At 47.3% G+C, this 16807-nt stretch overlaps 1 protein-coding gene across 3 annotated transcripts in view; it reads left to right on the top strand.

The window, feature by feature from the left end:
* The window catches only part of LOC129713895 (receptor-type tyrosine-protein phosphatase eta-like), a 57188-nt gene extending 42939 nt beyond the window's left edge, over positions 1 to 14249 (top strand). For all 3 annotated transcript variants that reach the window (XM_055663261.1, XM_055663262.1, XM_055663260.1), the window contains 9 exons: positions 77 to 130; positions 2404 to 2485; positions 3482 to 3572; positions 4667 to 4743; positions 6815 to 6949; positions 8347 to 8469; positions 9115 to 9272; positions 10288 to 10423; positions 11512 to 14249. In XM_055663261.1, coding sequence (XP_055519236.1) covers positions 77 to 130; positions 2404 to 2485; positions 3482 to 3572; positions 4667 to 4743; positions 6815 to 6949; positions 8347 to 8469; positions 9115 to 9272; positions 10288 to 10423; positions 11512 to 11652 — 997 coding nt within the window. In that variant the 3' untranslated portion in view covers positions 11653 to 14249. The remainder of the gene's footprint in view (positions 1 to 76; positions 131 to 2403; positions 2486 to 3481; positions 3573 to 4666; positions 4744 to 6814; positions 6950 to 8346; positions 8470 to 9114; positions 9273 to 10287; positions 10424 to 11511) is intronic.
* Positions 14250 to 16807: the final 2558 nt, after the last annotated feature.

The raw sequence follows: 16807 nt of genomic DNA, 5'->3' as shown, positions 1-16807 counted from the left end.
TGGGCGAAATACGTTACGGCATTTTAATATACTAAATCTACCTAAATTGATATTTGGAACTTTTATTTAATTCCAGGAAGCAACAGGATCCGAAACTGTCATCAATGTACAGCCTTCCGACAGCATTCAAGTAGGTGGAAATGTTCCCTGTTCCCGATGATTCTGACGTTAACTATTTTTTTTTTTATTTTTTTTTTAAATATTTTATTTTATTAGAAGTAAGCACAGTCATATGGCACCAAAGTGCCTTATATATATTTTCATAATACATTTTATGTACAACTTCTTTTTTTTTTTTGTTACATTGAAAAAAGATGAGAATAAGAAAAAGAAGTTAGATAGTAAAGGATAGAAAGATGTGAAATATATAGTGTGTGAAGAAAGAAAACGAGTAAATGAAGAAAGTTGAGAGAGAAAATAGTGAAAAGAAAAGGAGATCATTATTTATAGTCTTGACCAACCCTCGTCCAGTCCTGAAACAGTTATTTTTTACAATTGTGTTAAAATTGCACCATATGATTCCAAAAAAACGACGAATGGAGACCAACTCGTTATGAATTGGTCTGATTTATCCATTAGGAGGAATCGCATTTCCTCAAGATGAGCGGTGTCCAACATACTTGCAATCCATTTTCAGGTTCACTAACTATTTTTAAATAGTTAGTGAATCTGTGGGATTCTCTGCCTCAGAGGGCAGCGGAGGAGGCCGATTCTCTGGATGCTTTCAAGGGAGTTTCAGATAGAGTTCTTAAATATAGCGGAGTCAGGGGAGAAGGCAGGAATGGGGTAATGGTTGTGGATGATCATAGTGAATGGCGGTGCTGGCTCGAAGGGCCGAATGGCCTACTCCTGCACCTATTGTCTATTGTCTTAGATATATAAGTGGACAAAACTGGTCCATTTGTTAAAATTCTAAATTTTGTGAAATCAAATTTTGATCGCATTAGAGAGAAGCTTTCAAAGTTTGTACAAGTACCTGTACATAGTTCCCTGAAGGTGGTGCCACAAGCAGACTGGCTGGTGAAGGAGGCATTTGTCAGGTTGGCCTTCGTTAGTAAGGGCAGTGAGTAATGGTGGGGCTGTGGAGGAGTTGCTGCCTTGCAGCATTGATGGGGCTGCACTTAGAACATAGACCAGCTGTTACCAGGCAACTGAACCATCTTACCAACTACTAGAAGGATCTCCTGTGGCGTTCTGTCCTGCATCTTGGTGGAGCCCACACCTATTTTTGCTTTACATAAATAACATCCGTGAAAAAGTCGCAAGTACAACCAGACTATTCGCTGATGATTGTTTGCTGTACCATCCAATTAAGTCAGCTGATGATGAAGATGCTCTCCAAAAGGATCTCGATACTATGGTCGAATGGTCACAACAATGGGGCATGCAGTTTAACCCTTCCAAATGTGAAACCATGCGTGTCACCAGAAGGAGGAATCCAGGCGAAACATCTTACAATATACTTGAAGAATCCAAACAAACCAAGTATCTTGGCATCAAATTGCAGAATGATCTGCGTTGGAATGGTCAGACTCATCATGCAACGGTGAAAGCAACAGGTGTCCTAAACATTCTGAGGCGCAACTTTCATCATTGTTCAACTTCTGGCAAGGAGAAGCTATACTTCACCCTCGTTAGACCTCATTTGGACTACGCAGTTGCAACATGGGACCCATACACACATAAAAACATTTCTTCCATCGAACGTGTCCAAAGACAGGCAGCTCGATTTATTACTAACACCTATGAGAGAGAAGCGAGTGTCACCAAACTTCTGAATTCACTGGTCGGGGTGGGAGGAACCCTCTCCGAGACAGACAGACGTGAAGCTCACCGTTTGACCTGTTTTTACAAAATGTTAAATGGTCAGCTCGACATAGACTACAAGACCTACACCAAACCCAAACCAATTAGGAGCAGACGAGGGCATTCGATCCAATTTGTGATCCCAGCTACAAAGATAGATGTGTACAGCAATTCGTTCTTCCCCCGCACAATTAAAGCATGGAATAATCTCCACCCAACTATAGTTACCCAACCAGATGCAACTAAATTTAAAGTAGCTCTTTCTTCCCAATAACCCTTTCTGGCTTAAGTCCTCCCTGAGTCACCAATGAGGTAGATAGTAGTTCAGCACTGCTCTCTGGCTGGTGTAGGATCATTCAGTTGCCTGATAACAGCTGGGAAGAAACTGTCTCTGAATCTGGAGGTGTGCGTTTTCACACTTCTGTACCTTTTGCCCGATGGGAGAGGGGAGAAGAGGGAGTGGCCGGGGTGAGACTGGCCCTTGATTGTGCTGCTGGCCTTGCCGAGGCAGCGTGAGGTGCAGATGGAGCCAGTGGGGAAAGGAGGTTGGTTTGTAAGAGCATTAAATAATCTTTTTGCTCTCTGTTTCATCACCAGGCCCGTCCCTGTGAGTGAATACAAGAGTTACTTCCAGCGTAAGCACGCTGACACAGACATTGGCTTTGCGGAAGAATATCAGGTATGTACAATGTATTTAAATCCTTACTGTGAGCACATAAGGTCATAAGTGATAGTAGTAGAACTAGGCCATTCAGCCCATCAAATCTACTCCGCCGTTCAATCATGGCTGAGCTAACTCTCTCTCCTAACCCCATTCTCCTGCCTTCTCCTCATAACCTCTGACACCTGTACTAATCAAGAATCTATCTATCTCTGCCTTAAAAATATCCATTGACTTGGCCTCCACAGCCTTCCGTGGCAAAGAATTCCACAGATTCACCACTGTCTAAAGAAATGTCTCATCTCCTTCCTAAATGTGGGTCCTTTAATTCTGAGGCTGTGTCCTCTAGTTCATCTCCGGATCATCTCTGACACCAGTAGCAATCAAAGTCTTCCTTAACTAGTTCTAGTTTTAGAGTTGGTTATTGCCCCTGTCCCACTTAGGAAACCTGAACGGAAACCTCTGGAGACTTTGCGCCCCGCCCAAGGTTTCCGTGCGGTTCCTGGAGGTTGCAGGTAGTGGAAGCATGTAGGGAGACTGACAAAAACCTCCGGGAACCGCACGGAAACCTTGGGTGGGGCGCAAAGTCTCCAGAGGTTTCCGTTCAGGTTTCCTAAGTGGGACAGGGGCATTGCAGCGTGCAAACAGCCCACCGACTCCGCACCGACCAGCGATCCCCGCACGCTAATACTATCCCACACCTGGGACAATTTTTACAATCAACCTACAAACCTGAATGTCTTTGGAGGGCGGGAGAGAACCCACGCAGGTCACGGGGAGAACATAAAAAGACTCCGTACAGACAGCACCTGAGGCCAGGATCGAACTAGGGTCGCCCTTATGTTACAACCATTCCCAAAATGTCACTTGGGCATGCCAAGTACACGGTTTATCCTTGCATGATGCTGCAGACAGTGTTGGTCCTAGAATGGATTTCTAATAAAGTTATGCTGTGCAGTAGATTTCCATTCTGCTTTCTTAACTGACGAACAATCTCTCCTCGATTCATTGCAGAACCTGGCAAATGTTGGTACAAACCAGCCTAAAGAAGCGTTCCAAGTCCCAGATAACAAAGTCAAGAACCGATACACTAACATCTTCCCATGTGAGTACTGCGTTTGGCATTTAGTCTAGTGTACTTTAGTTTGGAGATACAGCGCGGAAACAGGCCTCTCAGCCCACCAAGTCCACACCGACCAGCGATCCCCGCACAATAACACTACCCCATACACACTAGCGACAATTTACACTTGTATCAAGTACACAAACCCAAACCAATTAACCTACAAACCTGTACGTCTTTGGAGCGTGGGAGGAAACCGCCATTTCAGAGAAAACCCACGCAGGTCACGGGGAGAACGTGCAAACTCCGTACAGACAGCACCCGTAGTCGGGATCGAACCGGGGTCTATGTGATATTATGATATACTTATACTCATACTTACTTTATTAGACAAATATCTTTTACAACCCACGAGGAATTTGATTTGCCGTACAGTTACACTAATAAAAAGCAACAGAACACACAAAATACATTTTAACATCAACATCCACCACAGTGACTCCCCCCACATTCCTCACTGTGATGGGAGGCGAAAAATAGTTCAATAGTTCAATCTCTTCCCTTCTTTGTCCTCGAGGCGATCAAACGCCACCCGGTGGAATATATAGGGAATGGAAGGATCAATGAATGGGTCTGAGGGGCTGAATGGCCTTTCACTGTTTCTGAATTCAGTTTAGTTTATTGCCACGTGTACCGAGGTACAGTGAAAAGCTTTTGTTGCGTGCTAACCAGTCAGCGGAAAGACAATACATGATTACAATCGAGCCGTTTACAGTGTAGTCAAATGTGATAAGGGAATAAGGTTTAGTGCAAGGTAAAGCCAGCAAAGTCTGATCAAGGATAGTCCGAGGGTCACCAATGAGGTGGATAGTAGTTCAGAACTGTTCTCTGGTTATGGTAGGATGGTTCCGTTCCCTGATAACAGCTGGGAAGAAACTGGCCCTGAATCTGGAGGTGTGCGTTTTCGCACTTCTGTACCTTTTGCCCGAGGGGAGAAGAGGGAGTGGCCGGGGGTGGCAGGAATAATGTCTCCGTGTTACGGTTGGCAGGTGACAAGGGTGAGTTCTACCTGGTCGGTGCATAAGACGGCTTCTCGTTCCAATGACATTATTTTTCTCCTCTCTTGCCTCTTTCAGACGATGTCACTCGCGTTAAGCTTGACCGCCAGCCTGATAGCAGCTCTTCCGACTACATCAATGCAAGCTATATGCCTGTGAGTTGTCACACACTGAAGGCTTTCTTCTGTAATAGTAGAACGCACCGCCCCAAACATTCACAACAGAAAGATCTACGATAGAGTGTTTACCTCCCCACTCCCCCTCCACCAAACATAGAAACATAGAAACATAGAAATTAGGTGCAGGAGTAGGCCATTCGGCCCTTCGAGCCTGCACCGCCATTCGATATGATCATGGCTGATCATCCAACTCAGTATCCCGTACCTGCCTTCTCTCCATACCCCCTGATCCCCTTAGCCACAAGGGCCACATCTAACTCCCTCTTAAATATAGCCAATGAACTGGCCTCAGCTACCCTCTGTGGCAGAGAGTTCCAGAGATTCACCACTCTCTGCGTGAAAAAAGTTCTTCTCATCTCGGTTTTAAAGGATTTCCCCTTTATCCTTAAGCTGTGACCCCTTGTCCTGGACTTCCCTAACATCGGGAACAATCTACCTGCATCTAGCCTGTCCAACCCCTTAAGAATTTTGTAAGTTTCTATAAGATCCCCTCTCAATCTTCTAAATTCTAGAGAGTATAAACCAAAGTCACACCAGCTTCTCGTTATCACCCAACAAACAGGTTAACACATCTTTCATTCATTGTTCTTTATCTCTCTACATCATCGTCTATATCTCTCCTTTCTCTCATCCCTTACTAGTCTGAAGAAGGAATGGGTGATGTTTCAGAGCGTGAAGAAGGGTCTCAACCCAAAACGTCACCCATTCCGTCTCTCCAGAGATGCTGCCTGTCCTGCTGAGCTACTCCAGCTTTTACTCAAACAGCAATAACTCACCTGAAATAACGCACCTGCAATAACTCACCTGCAATAACTCGCACTTTAAGAAGGAACTGCAGATGCTGGAAAATCGAAGGTAGACAAAAGTGCTGGAGAAACTCAGAGGGTGAGGCAGCATCTATGGAGCGACGGAAATAGGCAACGTTTCGGGCCGAAACCCTTCTTCACACCGTGCCTGGTACAAGAACACATTAACATACTAGGTGTTACACTTAACCTGTAAAGTTCCTCTTACACTTAAACGCAGTATGTGTTCAGTACCTGATGAATGAATTAACTGGTTTAGTTCTGTTTAGTTTAGAGATACTGTGCGGAAACAGGCCCTTCGGCCCACCGAGTCCATGCCGACCACAGATCCCCGGCGGCACACTAACACTATCCTGCATTTCCAACAATCTACATTTCTGCCAAACCAATTAAAACCTACAAACCTGCCCGTCTTTGGAGTGTGGGAGAAAGCCGAAGATCCCGGTGAAAAGCCATGGGGAGAACGGACGTACAAACTCCGTACAGGCAGCAGCCGTGGTCAGGATCGAACCAGAGTCTTTGGCTCCATAAGGCTGCGCCACCATATAACCATATAACAATTACAGCACGGAAACAGGCCATCTCGACCCTTCTAGTCCGTGCCGAACGAATAATCTCCCCTAGTCCCATATACCTGCGCTCAGACCATAACCCTCCATTCCCTTCCCGTCCATATAACTATCCAATTTATTTTTAAATGATAAAAACGAACCTGCCTCCACCACCTTCACTGGAAGCTCATTCCACACAGCTACCACTCTCTGAGTAAAGAAGTTCCCCCTCATGTTACCCCTAAACTTCAGTCCCTTAATTCTCAAGTCATGTCCCCTTGTTTGAATCTTCCCTACTCTCAGTGGGAAAAGCTTTTCCACGTCAACTCTGTCTATCCCTCTCATCATTTTAAAAACCTCTATCAAGTCCCCCCTTAACCTTCTGCGCTCCAAAGAATAAAGCCCTAACTTGTTCAACCTTTCTCTGTAACCATGCCTAAGTGTTAGTTGGTTACCCTCCTCCAGATCCCATCTCGTGCCCCTACACCCTTCCCTCCCATTCTAAATATCTAACCTCCGATAGTCCAGGCAGGAGTGTATCTCTTGGTAGGTAGACAAAAATGCTGGAGAAACTCAGCGGGTGCAGCAGCACCTATGGAGCGAAGGAAAAGGCAACGTTTTTCGGGCCGAATGTTGAGATCCGCTAGTTTCTCTTCACGGTTTCCCTGCTCATCCGCTCATTTCTCACAGGGCTACCATCTGGATAAGGCGTTCATTGCCGCCCAGGGACCCCTGCCGAATACAGTGGTGGATTTCTGGCGAATGGTTTGGGAGCAGAAGACCAAGGTCATCGTCATGCTGACCAACTGCGTGGAACAAAATCGGGTAAGTCATTCGTTCCTGAGGTCACAGGTTCACAGGTGATCGGAGCAGGATTAGGCCATTCGGCCCACCAAGCCTACTCCGCCATTCAATCATAGAAACATAGAAAATAGGTGCAGGAGTAGGCCATTCGGCCCTTCGAGCCTGCACCGCCATTCAATATGATCATGGCCGATCATCCAACTCAGTATCCTGTACCTGCCTTCTCTCCCTACCCCCTGATCCCTTCAGCCACATCTAACTCCCTCTTAAATATAGCCAATGAACTGTGGCCTCAACTACATTATGTGGCAGAGAATTCCAGAGATTCACCACTCTCTGTTTGAAGAATGTTTTTCTCATCTTGGTCCTAAAATATTTCCCCCTTATCCTTAAACTGTGACCCCTTGTTCTGGACTTCCCCAACATCGGGAACATTCTTCCTGCATCTAGCCTGTCCAACCCCTTAAGAATTTTGTAAGTTTCTATAAGATCCCCCCTCAATCTTCTAAATTCTAGCGAGTACAAGCCGAGTCTATCCAGTCTTTCTTCATATGAAAGTCCTGACATCCCAGGAATCAGTCTGGTGAACCTTCTCTGTACTCCCTCTATGGCAAGAATGTCCTTCCTCAGATTAGGAGACCAAAAACTGTACGCAATACTCCAGGTGTGGTCTCACCAAGACCCTGTACAACTGCAGTAGAACCTCCCTCCTCCTATACGCAAATCATGGCTGATCTATCTCTCCCTCCTAACCCTACTTTCCTGCCTTCTCCCCGTAACCCTGACACCCTCACTAATAAAGAATGACAAAGGCAGCCAGCATCACCAGAAACCCACACCATCCTGGCCACAAACTAATTTCACCCCTGCCATGGGGAAGAAGGTACATGAGCCTGAAAACTGTAACTTCCAGGTGCAGGAACAGCTTCTTCCTTACAGCCATCAGGCTATTAAACACAACATCCTCCAAATAAGCTCTGCGTTACATAGACCTGGTGTAATTGGTTTTGTCTTTTTGCAGTTTGTTTTTATGTGTATGTGTGTGTGTGTGGGTGTCTATATATATATATATACTGGGCCTCACTCTGACAGTGGAGGAGGCCCAGGACAGAGAGGTCAGTGTGGGGATGGGAGGGGGGAGTTAAAATGTTTAATAACCATAAGATCGCGGAGGCTAAGGTGGACCGAGCGGAGGTGTTCAGCAAACGGATCGCCGCTCCTGCGCTCGGTCTCTCCGATATATAAGAATCCACACCTGGAACAGCGGATACAGTAGATGAGGTCGGAGGAGGAGTGAACCTCTGCCTCACCAGTCGGGGTCCGTGGACGGAGTCGAGGGGGGAGGTGTCGGGACTTTGCCAGTCACCCCGTTACTTTGTTTGGGGACCCACATTAAGCTTGTTTTTAATCGGTTCCAGGTGAAATGTGAACGTTACTGGCCAATGGACATGTCCTCCTGCCTCTACGGGGACATTGTGGTGAATATCGTTTCAGAAGAAACCTCACCCGAGTGGACAATCAGGAAATTCAACGTGAAGAAGGTGAGCAAGCAATCACTGGAGAATCAGCTGATCAGTAACTCGCTCCTTCATCATTGGGTTATTGATAGGTGACGATCACAATGAATGGCGGTGCTGGCTCGAAGGGCCGAATGGCCTCTTCCTGCACCTATTTTCTATGTTTCTATGAATCACAAGGTATAAACTACATGAAAAATCCCAACATCAGGGCAATGGGTTAAGATCTCCCCAATCTTATACACTAGTGTCAATTTGCGTAAACCACAGCGCCCAAAATGTAATAAATCTTCCTCAGATTTACCGGGACCATTATTTCGGGGAACCTCCAGAGATGCCGCCTGTCCCGCTGAGTTACTCCAGCATTTTGTGTCTATCTTCGGTCTAAACCAGCATCTGCATTTCCTTCCGACACACTTCGGGGAACCTGTTCCGTTGGCTTCCCTTTATCCCCCAGGAGAGAGCGGACATGGAGAGGGTGTTTCTGCTGGCTAGGGACCAGAGGGCACAGCCTCACAATTGGAGGGAGTATGGCCCAAACGCGGGCAGGTGGGACTGGTGTAGCTAGGACATGTTGGCCGGTGTGGGCGAGTTGGGCCTGTTTCCACGCTGTATCACTCTGTGTCTCTGTAAGTTGTGAATAATGGTCTGCCCTTTGTTTGTGGTCAGACTGGATGCACGGAGCCACGCACCATCACGCAGTTCCACTTCACCTCCTGGCCTGACCACGGTGTTCCGAAGACCACAGATAAACTCCTGCAGTTCCAGCGGATGATGCGAGATTACTTGAACAAAAATCGGGCTGGACTCCCTGTGGTACATTGTAGGTAAGGTGGTCAGCATTTCCCGTTCGTTCAGGTTCCTATACACGTTAACTCTTGGACAAGGCTATGTCTTAACGGGGCATAGAGTCATTGTTAAGGGTTTGGACACACTAGAAAGATTGTTAAGGGTTTGGACACGCTAGAGGCAGGAAACATGTTCCCGATGTTGGGGGGGTCCAGAACCAGGGGCCACACACAGTTTAAGAATAAGGAGTAAGCCATTTAGAACGGAGACGAGGAAACACTTTTTCTCACAGAGAGTTGTGAGTCTGTGGAATTCTCTGCCTCGGAGGGCGGTGGAGGCTGGTTCTCTGGATACTTTCAAGAGAGAGCTAGATAGGGCTCTTAAAAATAGCGGAGTCAAGGGATATGGGGAGAAGGCAGGAACGGGATACTGATTGGGGATGATCAGCCATGATCACATTGAATGGCGGTGCTGGCTCAAAGGGCCAAATGGTCTACTCCTGCACCTATTGCCTATTGTCTATTGTCTATTTGCATAGAGTGATACATCGTGGACACAGGCCCTTCGGCCCGACTTGCCCACATGTCCCATCTACACTAGTCCCACCTGCCCACGTATGGTCCTTATCCCTCCAAACCTGTCCTATGCATGTACCTGTCTCACCGTTTCTGAAACGTTTAGATAGTCCCTGCCTCAACTGCCTCCTCCGGCAGCTCGTTCCATACACCCACCATCATCTGCATGAAAATGTTACCCCTCGGATTCCTATTAAACCCGGATCAAACCCGTGGTCCAGGTCTCTGGCGCTATGAGGCAGCAACTCTGGCGCTGCCCCACCGTGCCAAAAGACAATAGACAATCAGTACAGGAGTAGGCCATTCGGCCCTTCGAGTCAGGCACTGCTGTACTAGATGGATCATTGTTGGGATGAATAAAAAAACTATTGTAAAGGACTCAGATTTTTTCATTGACAGGCCATGTTGCCTTTCAAACTAAGAGAAAAAAATAAGTCTGTCGATTCTGCTTGATGTTGATGTTTCTGTTGGCTTTCAGCGCGGGAGTTGGGCGTACTGGCACTTTAATAGCCCTCGACTACCTGCTCCAACGGATAGAGAAGGAGGCAGTGGTCGATGTTTATGGGATTGTCCATAACATGAGGATGAGTCGAACCTGCATGGTCCAAACTGAGGTGAGGATTTGCTTTTGGTTTTTTTTGCCTTAAGAATTGTTGCCACCTGCAGTCATTTCCACTCCAACTTGGAAACTTGAAAGGGCCCGTCCCACTTGGGTGTAATTTGCGAGTCACGCAGGTGGCTCGCAAAGATTTTATAGAAACATTCGTGCAATTTGTGTGGGAAGGAACTGCAGATGCTGGTTTAAACCAAAGATGGACACAAAAAGCTGGAGTAACTCAGCGGGTCAGACAGCATCTCTGGAGAGAAGGAATAGGTGATGTTTCGGGTCAGAAACAGGGTCGTCGTCTAGATATATAGAATCCTACAGCAGAGAAGCAGGCCACTCAACGCTAGTTACACTTCCCATTTACCTTCCACATTTGTATACTCTCATAGAAACATAGAAAATAGGTGCAGGAGTAGGCCATTCGGCCCTTCGAGCCTGCACCGCCATTCAATATGATCATGGCTGATCATCCAACTCAGTATCCCATCCCTGCCTTCTCTCCATACCCCCTGATCCTTTTAGCCACAAGGGCCACATCTAACTGCCTCTTAAATATAGCCAATGAACTGTGTGGCCTCAACTACCTTCTGCGGCAGAGAATTCCACAGATTCACCACTCTCTGTGTGAAAAATGTTTTTCTCATCTCGGTCCTAAAAGATTTCCCCATTATTCTTAAACTGTGTGTGGCCCTTTGTTCTGGACTCCCCCAACATCGGGAACAATCTTCCTGCATCTAGCCTGTCCAACCCCTTAAGAATTTTATAAGTTTCTATGAGATCCCCCCTCAATCTTCTAAATTCTAGGGAGTATGAATTCCAAAATCCTGGGGAGCTGCTCGCTACCGCGGGTCACTGCTTATGGTGAGGCCCCCACGCCTCACCACGCGTCATGCGAGCGTAATGCACGCCATGCACCGCAGCGTGACGCGTAAACGATGTTGCTTAAATGGCGCCCAAGTGGGACAGTCCCTTTTCTCTTCGTTTAGTGTAGTTTAGAGATACAGTGTGGAAACGGGCTGTCAGTGTGAGCGTCGGTCATTTCACAGCCTATTTTCCCTCACCTTTTGTGTGTGTGTGTGTGTGGTTTTTTTTTAGAATCAGTACATCTTCCTACACCAGTGCGTTCTGGACGTGATTGGTGACAAATCCATCGACGAGCCCATCTACGAGAATCAGACGGACCTCATCTATGAGAATGTCAACGCAATCAAAGTCGCCAACAATCACCGCGTTTGATGTCAGAGTCGGCCCACTCTTCCCTCCAGCCACGTTGCCATGGATACTGGGCCTTGCAGCCGCCTCTGTGCCTTTCTCCGTCGTTGTACCGCCAACTCTGATCCAGCGTCTCTCTCCCAGTCTTCTGAGGACTCTCGGGATTCCATTACACCATCACCATGTGTGTGTGTGTGCGTGTGCGCAAGTGTGTGTGTATGTGCATGTGTGTGTGAGGGTGAGTGTGTGTGCGTGTGCATGTGCGCGTGTGTGTGTACACATGTGTGTGCGCGTGCGTGTGTGTGTATACGCGTGTGTGTGGCTGTCCACCTGATTAGATAGTACCTCGTCCTCACCTTATCCCTCAGCTGACAATGATCTACTTGTAGGAAGGTCGACAAAAGTGCTGGAGAAACTCAGCGGGTGAGGCAGCATCTATGGAGCGAAGGAAATAGGTTCCTTCTTCAGACTGAAGGGTCTCGACCCGAAATGTCACCTGTTCCTTCGCTCCATAGATGCTGCCTCACCCGCTGAGTTTCTCCAGCATTTTTGTCTACCTTCGATTTTCCCAGCATCTACAGTTCCTTCTTAAACATACTTGTAGGAAGGAACTGCAGATGCTGTTTTAAACCAAAGATAGACACAAAAAAGCTGGAGTAACTCAGCGGGTGAGGCAGCATCTCTGGAGAGAAGGAATGGGGACACTGCAGCTCGAGGCCTTTCTTCAGACTGATCTATTGTACACTTCCCTTGAACTTTGTCCCCTTTGATCTCTTGTTTTCACACCTTACCCTTCCATATCTCTTGTTTCCCCTCTCCACCCGGACACTCAGTCTGAAGAAGGGTCTCGGCCCGAGACGACACCCATTCCTTTCCGGGGTTTAGTTTAGTTCAGAGATACAGCGTGGAAACAGGCCCTTCGGCCCACCGAGTCCGCGCCGACCAGCGTTCCCCGCACACCAACACTATCCTACGCACACTCGGAACAAGATACAATTTTACCGAGCCAATTAACCTACAAACATGCACCTCGTCAGGGTGTGGGAGGAAACCGGAGCACCCGGAGAAAACCCACGCAGTTCACGGGGAGAGCGTACAAACTCCGTACAGACAGCGCCCGTAGTCGGGATCGAACCTGGGTCTCAGACGCTGTAAGGCAGCGATTTTACCCCTGCACCATCAAACCGCAGAGGTGACGTCTCGGGTCGAGACCCTTCTTCAGACTGAGAGTCAGGGGAGAGGGGAAGGGGAGATAAAGACGCTACTTTGGACAAATGAATGGAAGATGTCCAAGAAGCAAACTCAGTGAAAGACGGAGCCCATAATGGTCATGCCTCCAGAGTTGCTGCCTGAGCCGCTGAGTTACTCCAGCTTTTTGTTAGTCTTCTGATTGTCAGCTCACTCCACTTTCTCATCCTCCTTCCACTCCTCACAAATAAGATACCTCGGCCTTTGATGTTTAAAGCCCCATCCGTAAAAACTCTCAAGAACGTCTGAGGGAAGATATTCATAAGGCCATAATGAATAGGAGTAGAACTAGGCCATTCGGCCCATCACGTTTACTCCACCATTCAATGATGGCTGACCTATCTCTCCCTCCTAACCACAAATACCTGCCTTCTCCACCACCTCTGACACCCGTTACTAATCAAGAATCTATCAATCACTGCCTTAAAAATATCCACTGACTTGGCCTCCGCAGACTTCTGTGGCAAAGAATTCCACAGATTCACCACCCTCTGACTAAAGACATTTCTCCTCATCCCCTTCCTAAAAGAACGTCCTTTAATTCTGAGGCTTTGACCTCTCCCACTAGTGGAAACATCCTCTCCACACCCACTCTATCCAAGCCTTTCACTATTCTGTACATCTCAATGAGGTCCCCCCCCCTCTCATTCTTCTAAACTCCAGCGAGTACACGCCCTGGGCCGACAAACGCTCATCGTAGGTTAACCTACTAATTCCTGGGGTCGTTCTTGCAAACCACCTCTGAGAAATCTCCAGAGGCAGCTCATCCTTCCTCCGATATTTACTCATTCATTCGTCGTCATTGAAACGGGAACAGTGATGGATGCACCACTCCTCCCCGTCCTCCAGTTCCTGCCGACATCTGCCGCTGGAAGTATCGGATGTTGGTGTGTGTGTGTGTTCTTCATCATCATTCCTTACAGTGCTATGTACAACAGTGATCGCAACTTCTACTGAAGTGTGGAAGGCCCTATGGCTCGCTCGGAGCTCATCCGCCCTCAGATACAGTGCCCCAAAATTCACAATATTCCAAATGCAGCATGACCAGCAACTTATAGTCCTCCTCATCTCCACATTGAATGAGTGGTCTCTTATTCCCGAAACCCTGACCCTGGTTCTGAATTCCATCCCCAGAGAAAACATCTTCTCAGCATCTACCCTGTCAATGCTAATCACCTCGAGAATCAGTTACTGTTGCTGGAATAATTTCAACAGCTCCACATGAACCAGGAATGTGTTGTTTCAATATGCTCTTGGTAACATTATACTGACCAATCTGAACAAGTGCCAATGACAATGTGTTTCTAGATTATGTATTGATTATGTAATTTTTCTATGACTGTCTAACTGATTAAACCACTGGTTCTAATTTATTTGGGGAATTGCATTTGGATTTCAGTTTTTGTTTGGTTTAGTTTAGTTTAGAGACACAGGACCTTGGGCCCACCGAGTCCATGCCGACCAGCAGTCCCCGCACATTAAGAATAAGGAGTAAGCCATTTAGAACGGAGACGAGGAAACAATTTTTCTCACAGGGAGTGGTGAGTCTGTGGAATTCTCTGCCTCAGAGGGCGGTGGAGGCAGGTTCTCTGGATGCTTTCAAGAGAGAGCTAGATAGGGCTCTTAAAGATAGCAAGAGAGTCAGGGGATATGGGGAGAAGGCGTTTTGAAACGGGTACTGATTGGGGATGATCAGCCATGATCACATTGAATGGCGGTGCTGGCTCGAAGGGCCGGATGGCCTACTCCTGCACCTATTGTCTAAAATATATGCCTACACTGAAGTTCTCCTCTCTCCGATGAGAGTTCTGCAATATCCCCTTGCTGCTCCCTGTCTGCGATTCATAAGATCATAAATTATAGTAGAATTAGGCCATTCGGCCTATCAAGTCTACTCCACCATTCAATCATGGCTGATCTATCTCTTCCTCCTAACCATCTAAAGTATCCAGAGAACCTGCCTCCACCGCCCTCTTGAGGCAGAGAATTCCACAGACTCACCACTCTCTGTGAGAAAAAGTGTTTCCTCGTCTCTGTTCTAAATGGCTTAACCCTTATTCTTAAACTGTGTGTGTGGCCCCTGGTTCTGGACTCCCCCAACATCTGGAACATGTTTCCTGCCTCTAGCGTGTCCAAGCCCTTAATAATCTTATATGTTTCAATGAGATCCCCTCTCATCCTTCTAAACTCCAGAGTGCACAAGCCCAGCTGCTCCATTCTCTCAGCATATGACAGTCCCGCCATCCCGGGAATTAACCTTGTAGATATAGCTCTTCGGGCTAAAGGAATCAAGGGATATGGGGAAAAAGCAGGAACGGGGTACTGATTTTGGATGAGCAGCCATGATCACATTGAATGGCGATGCTGACTCGAATGGCCTCCTCCTGCACCTATTTTCTATGTTTCTATGACCTGGGCCCCTGGCAAACACATCTGCCAGGCAAGAGCCCTGGGCAAGCAGCATTCTATTGGACTGAGGTTTAAACCCCAAGAGGGAGACCCTGGGCTTAAGCTGCCACCCAGTGTCAGAAGGCTGGTATTGCATACAGATAAGATACAAAGTTCTGAAGAAGTTTTGGATTTAGAGATACAGCGGGGAAACAGGCCATTCGGCCCAGCGTGTCTGTGCCGACCAGTGATCCCCGCGCACTAACACTATCCTGCACACACTAGGGACAATTTACACTTACACCAAGCCAATTAATCTACAAACCTGTTTGTATTTGGAGTGTGGGAGGGAAACTGAAAATCTCGGAGAAAACCCACGGGGAGACGGTAATCAATAGACAACAGGTGCAGGAGTAGGCCATTCGGCCCTTCGAGCCAGCACCGCCATTCAATGTGATCATGGCTGATCATCCCCAATCAGTACCCCGTTCCTGCCGTCTCCCCATATCCGCTGACTCCGCTATCTTTAAGAGCCCTATCTAGCTCTCTCTTGAAAGCATCCAGAGAACCGGCCTCCCTCCCTCCCTCCCTCCCTCCCTCTGAGGCAGAGAATTCCACAGACTCACCACTCTCTGTGAGAAAAAGTGTTTCCTCGTCTCCGTTCTAAATAGCTTACTCCTTATTCTTAAACTGTATGTGTGGCCCCTGGTTCTGGACTCCCCCAACATCGGGAATGTAATCGGGAACATATTTCCTGCCTCTTGCGTGTCCAAGCCCTTAACAATCTTATATGTTTCAATGAGATCACCTCTCATCCTTCTAAGCTCCAGAGTGTACAAGCCCAGCTGCTCCATTCTCTCAGCATATAACAGTCCCGCCATCCCGGGAATTAACCTGGTTAACCTACGCTGCACTCCCTCAATAGCAAGAATGTCCATCCTCAAATTAGGGGACCAAAACTGCACACAATACTCCTGGTGTGGTCTCACTAGGGCTCTGTACAACTGCAGAAGGACCTCTTTGCTCCTATAAAGACAGCACCCGTAGTCAGGATCGAACCCAGGCCGCTGGTACTGCGAGCTCTGTGAGGCGGCAACTCTACCGCTGAACCACCGTAACGCCCTAGAGTGTCTACGACCCGAAACATCCGCAGTCTGAAGAAGGGTCTCGACCCGAAACGTCACCCACTCCTTCTTTCCATAGAGATGCTGACTGTCCCGCTGAGTATGTGTCTATCTGTAGCATCTGCAGTTCCTTCATACAGATATAAAAGACTGTATGTAGCTGCTGTGAATTCAAGCAAAGAAACAAACTGCTGGAGAAACTCGGTGGTTTATGTTGCATCTGTGGAAGGAAAAGAACAGTCAATGTTTCGGGCCGACATCATGTAACAGGACAGATTGAAAAATCCCCATCAGCTGAAAATCCGAATGTGGTGTGAATGGCTACTACTGATCATAACATGTTTTGTAGACAAAAGTGCTGGAGAAACTCAGCGGGTGCAGCAGGGGATGATCAGCCATGATCACATTGAATGGCGGTG

This window comes from Leucoraja erinacea, chromosome 37 (assembly GCF_028641065.1).
Source record: "Leucoraja erinacea ecotype New England chromosome 37, Leri_hhj_1, whole genome shotgun sequence".
NCBI lineage: Eukaryota > Metazoa > Chordata > Chondrichthyes > Rajiformes > Rajidae > Leucoraja > Leucoraja erinaceus.
This window is presented reverse-complemented; position numbering and strand designations above follow the sequence as displayed.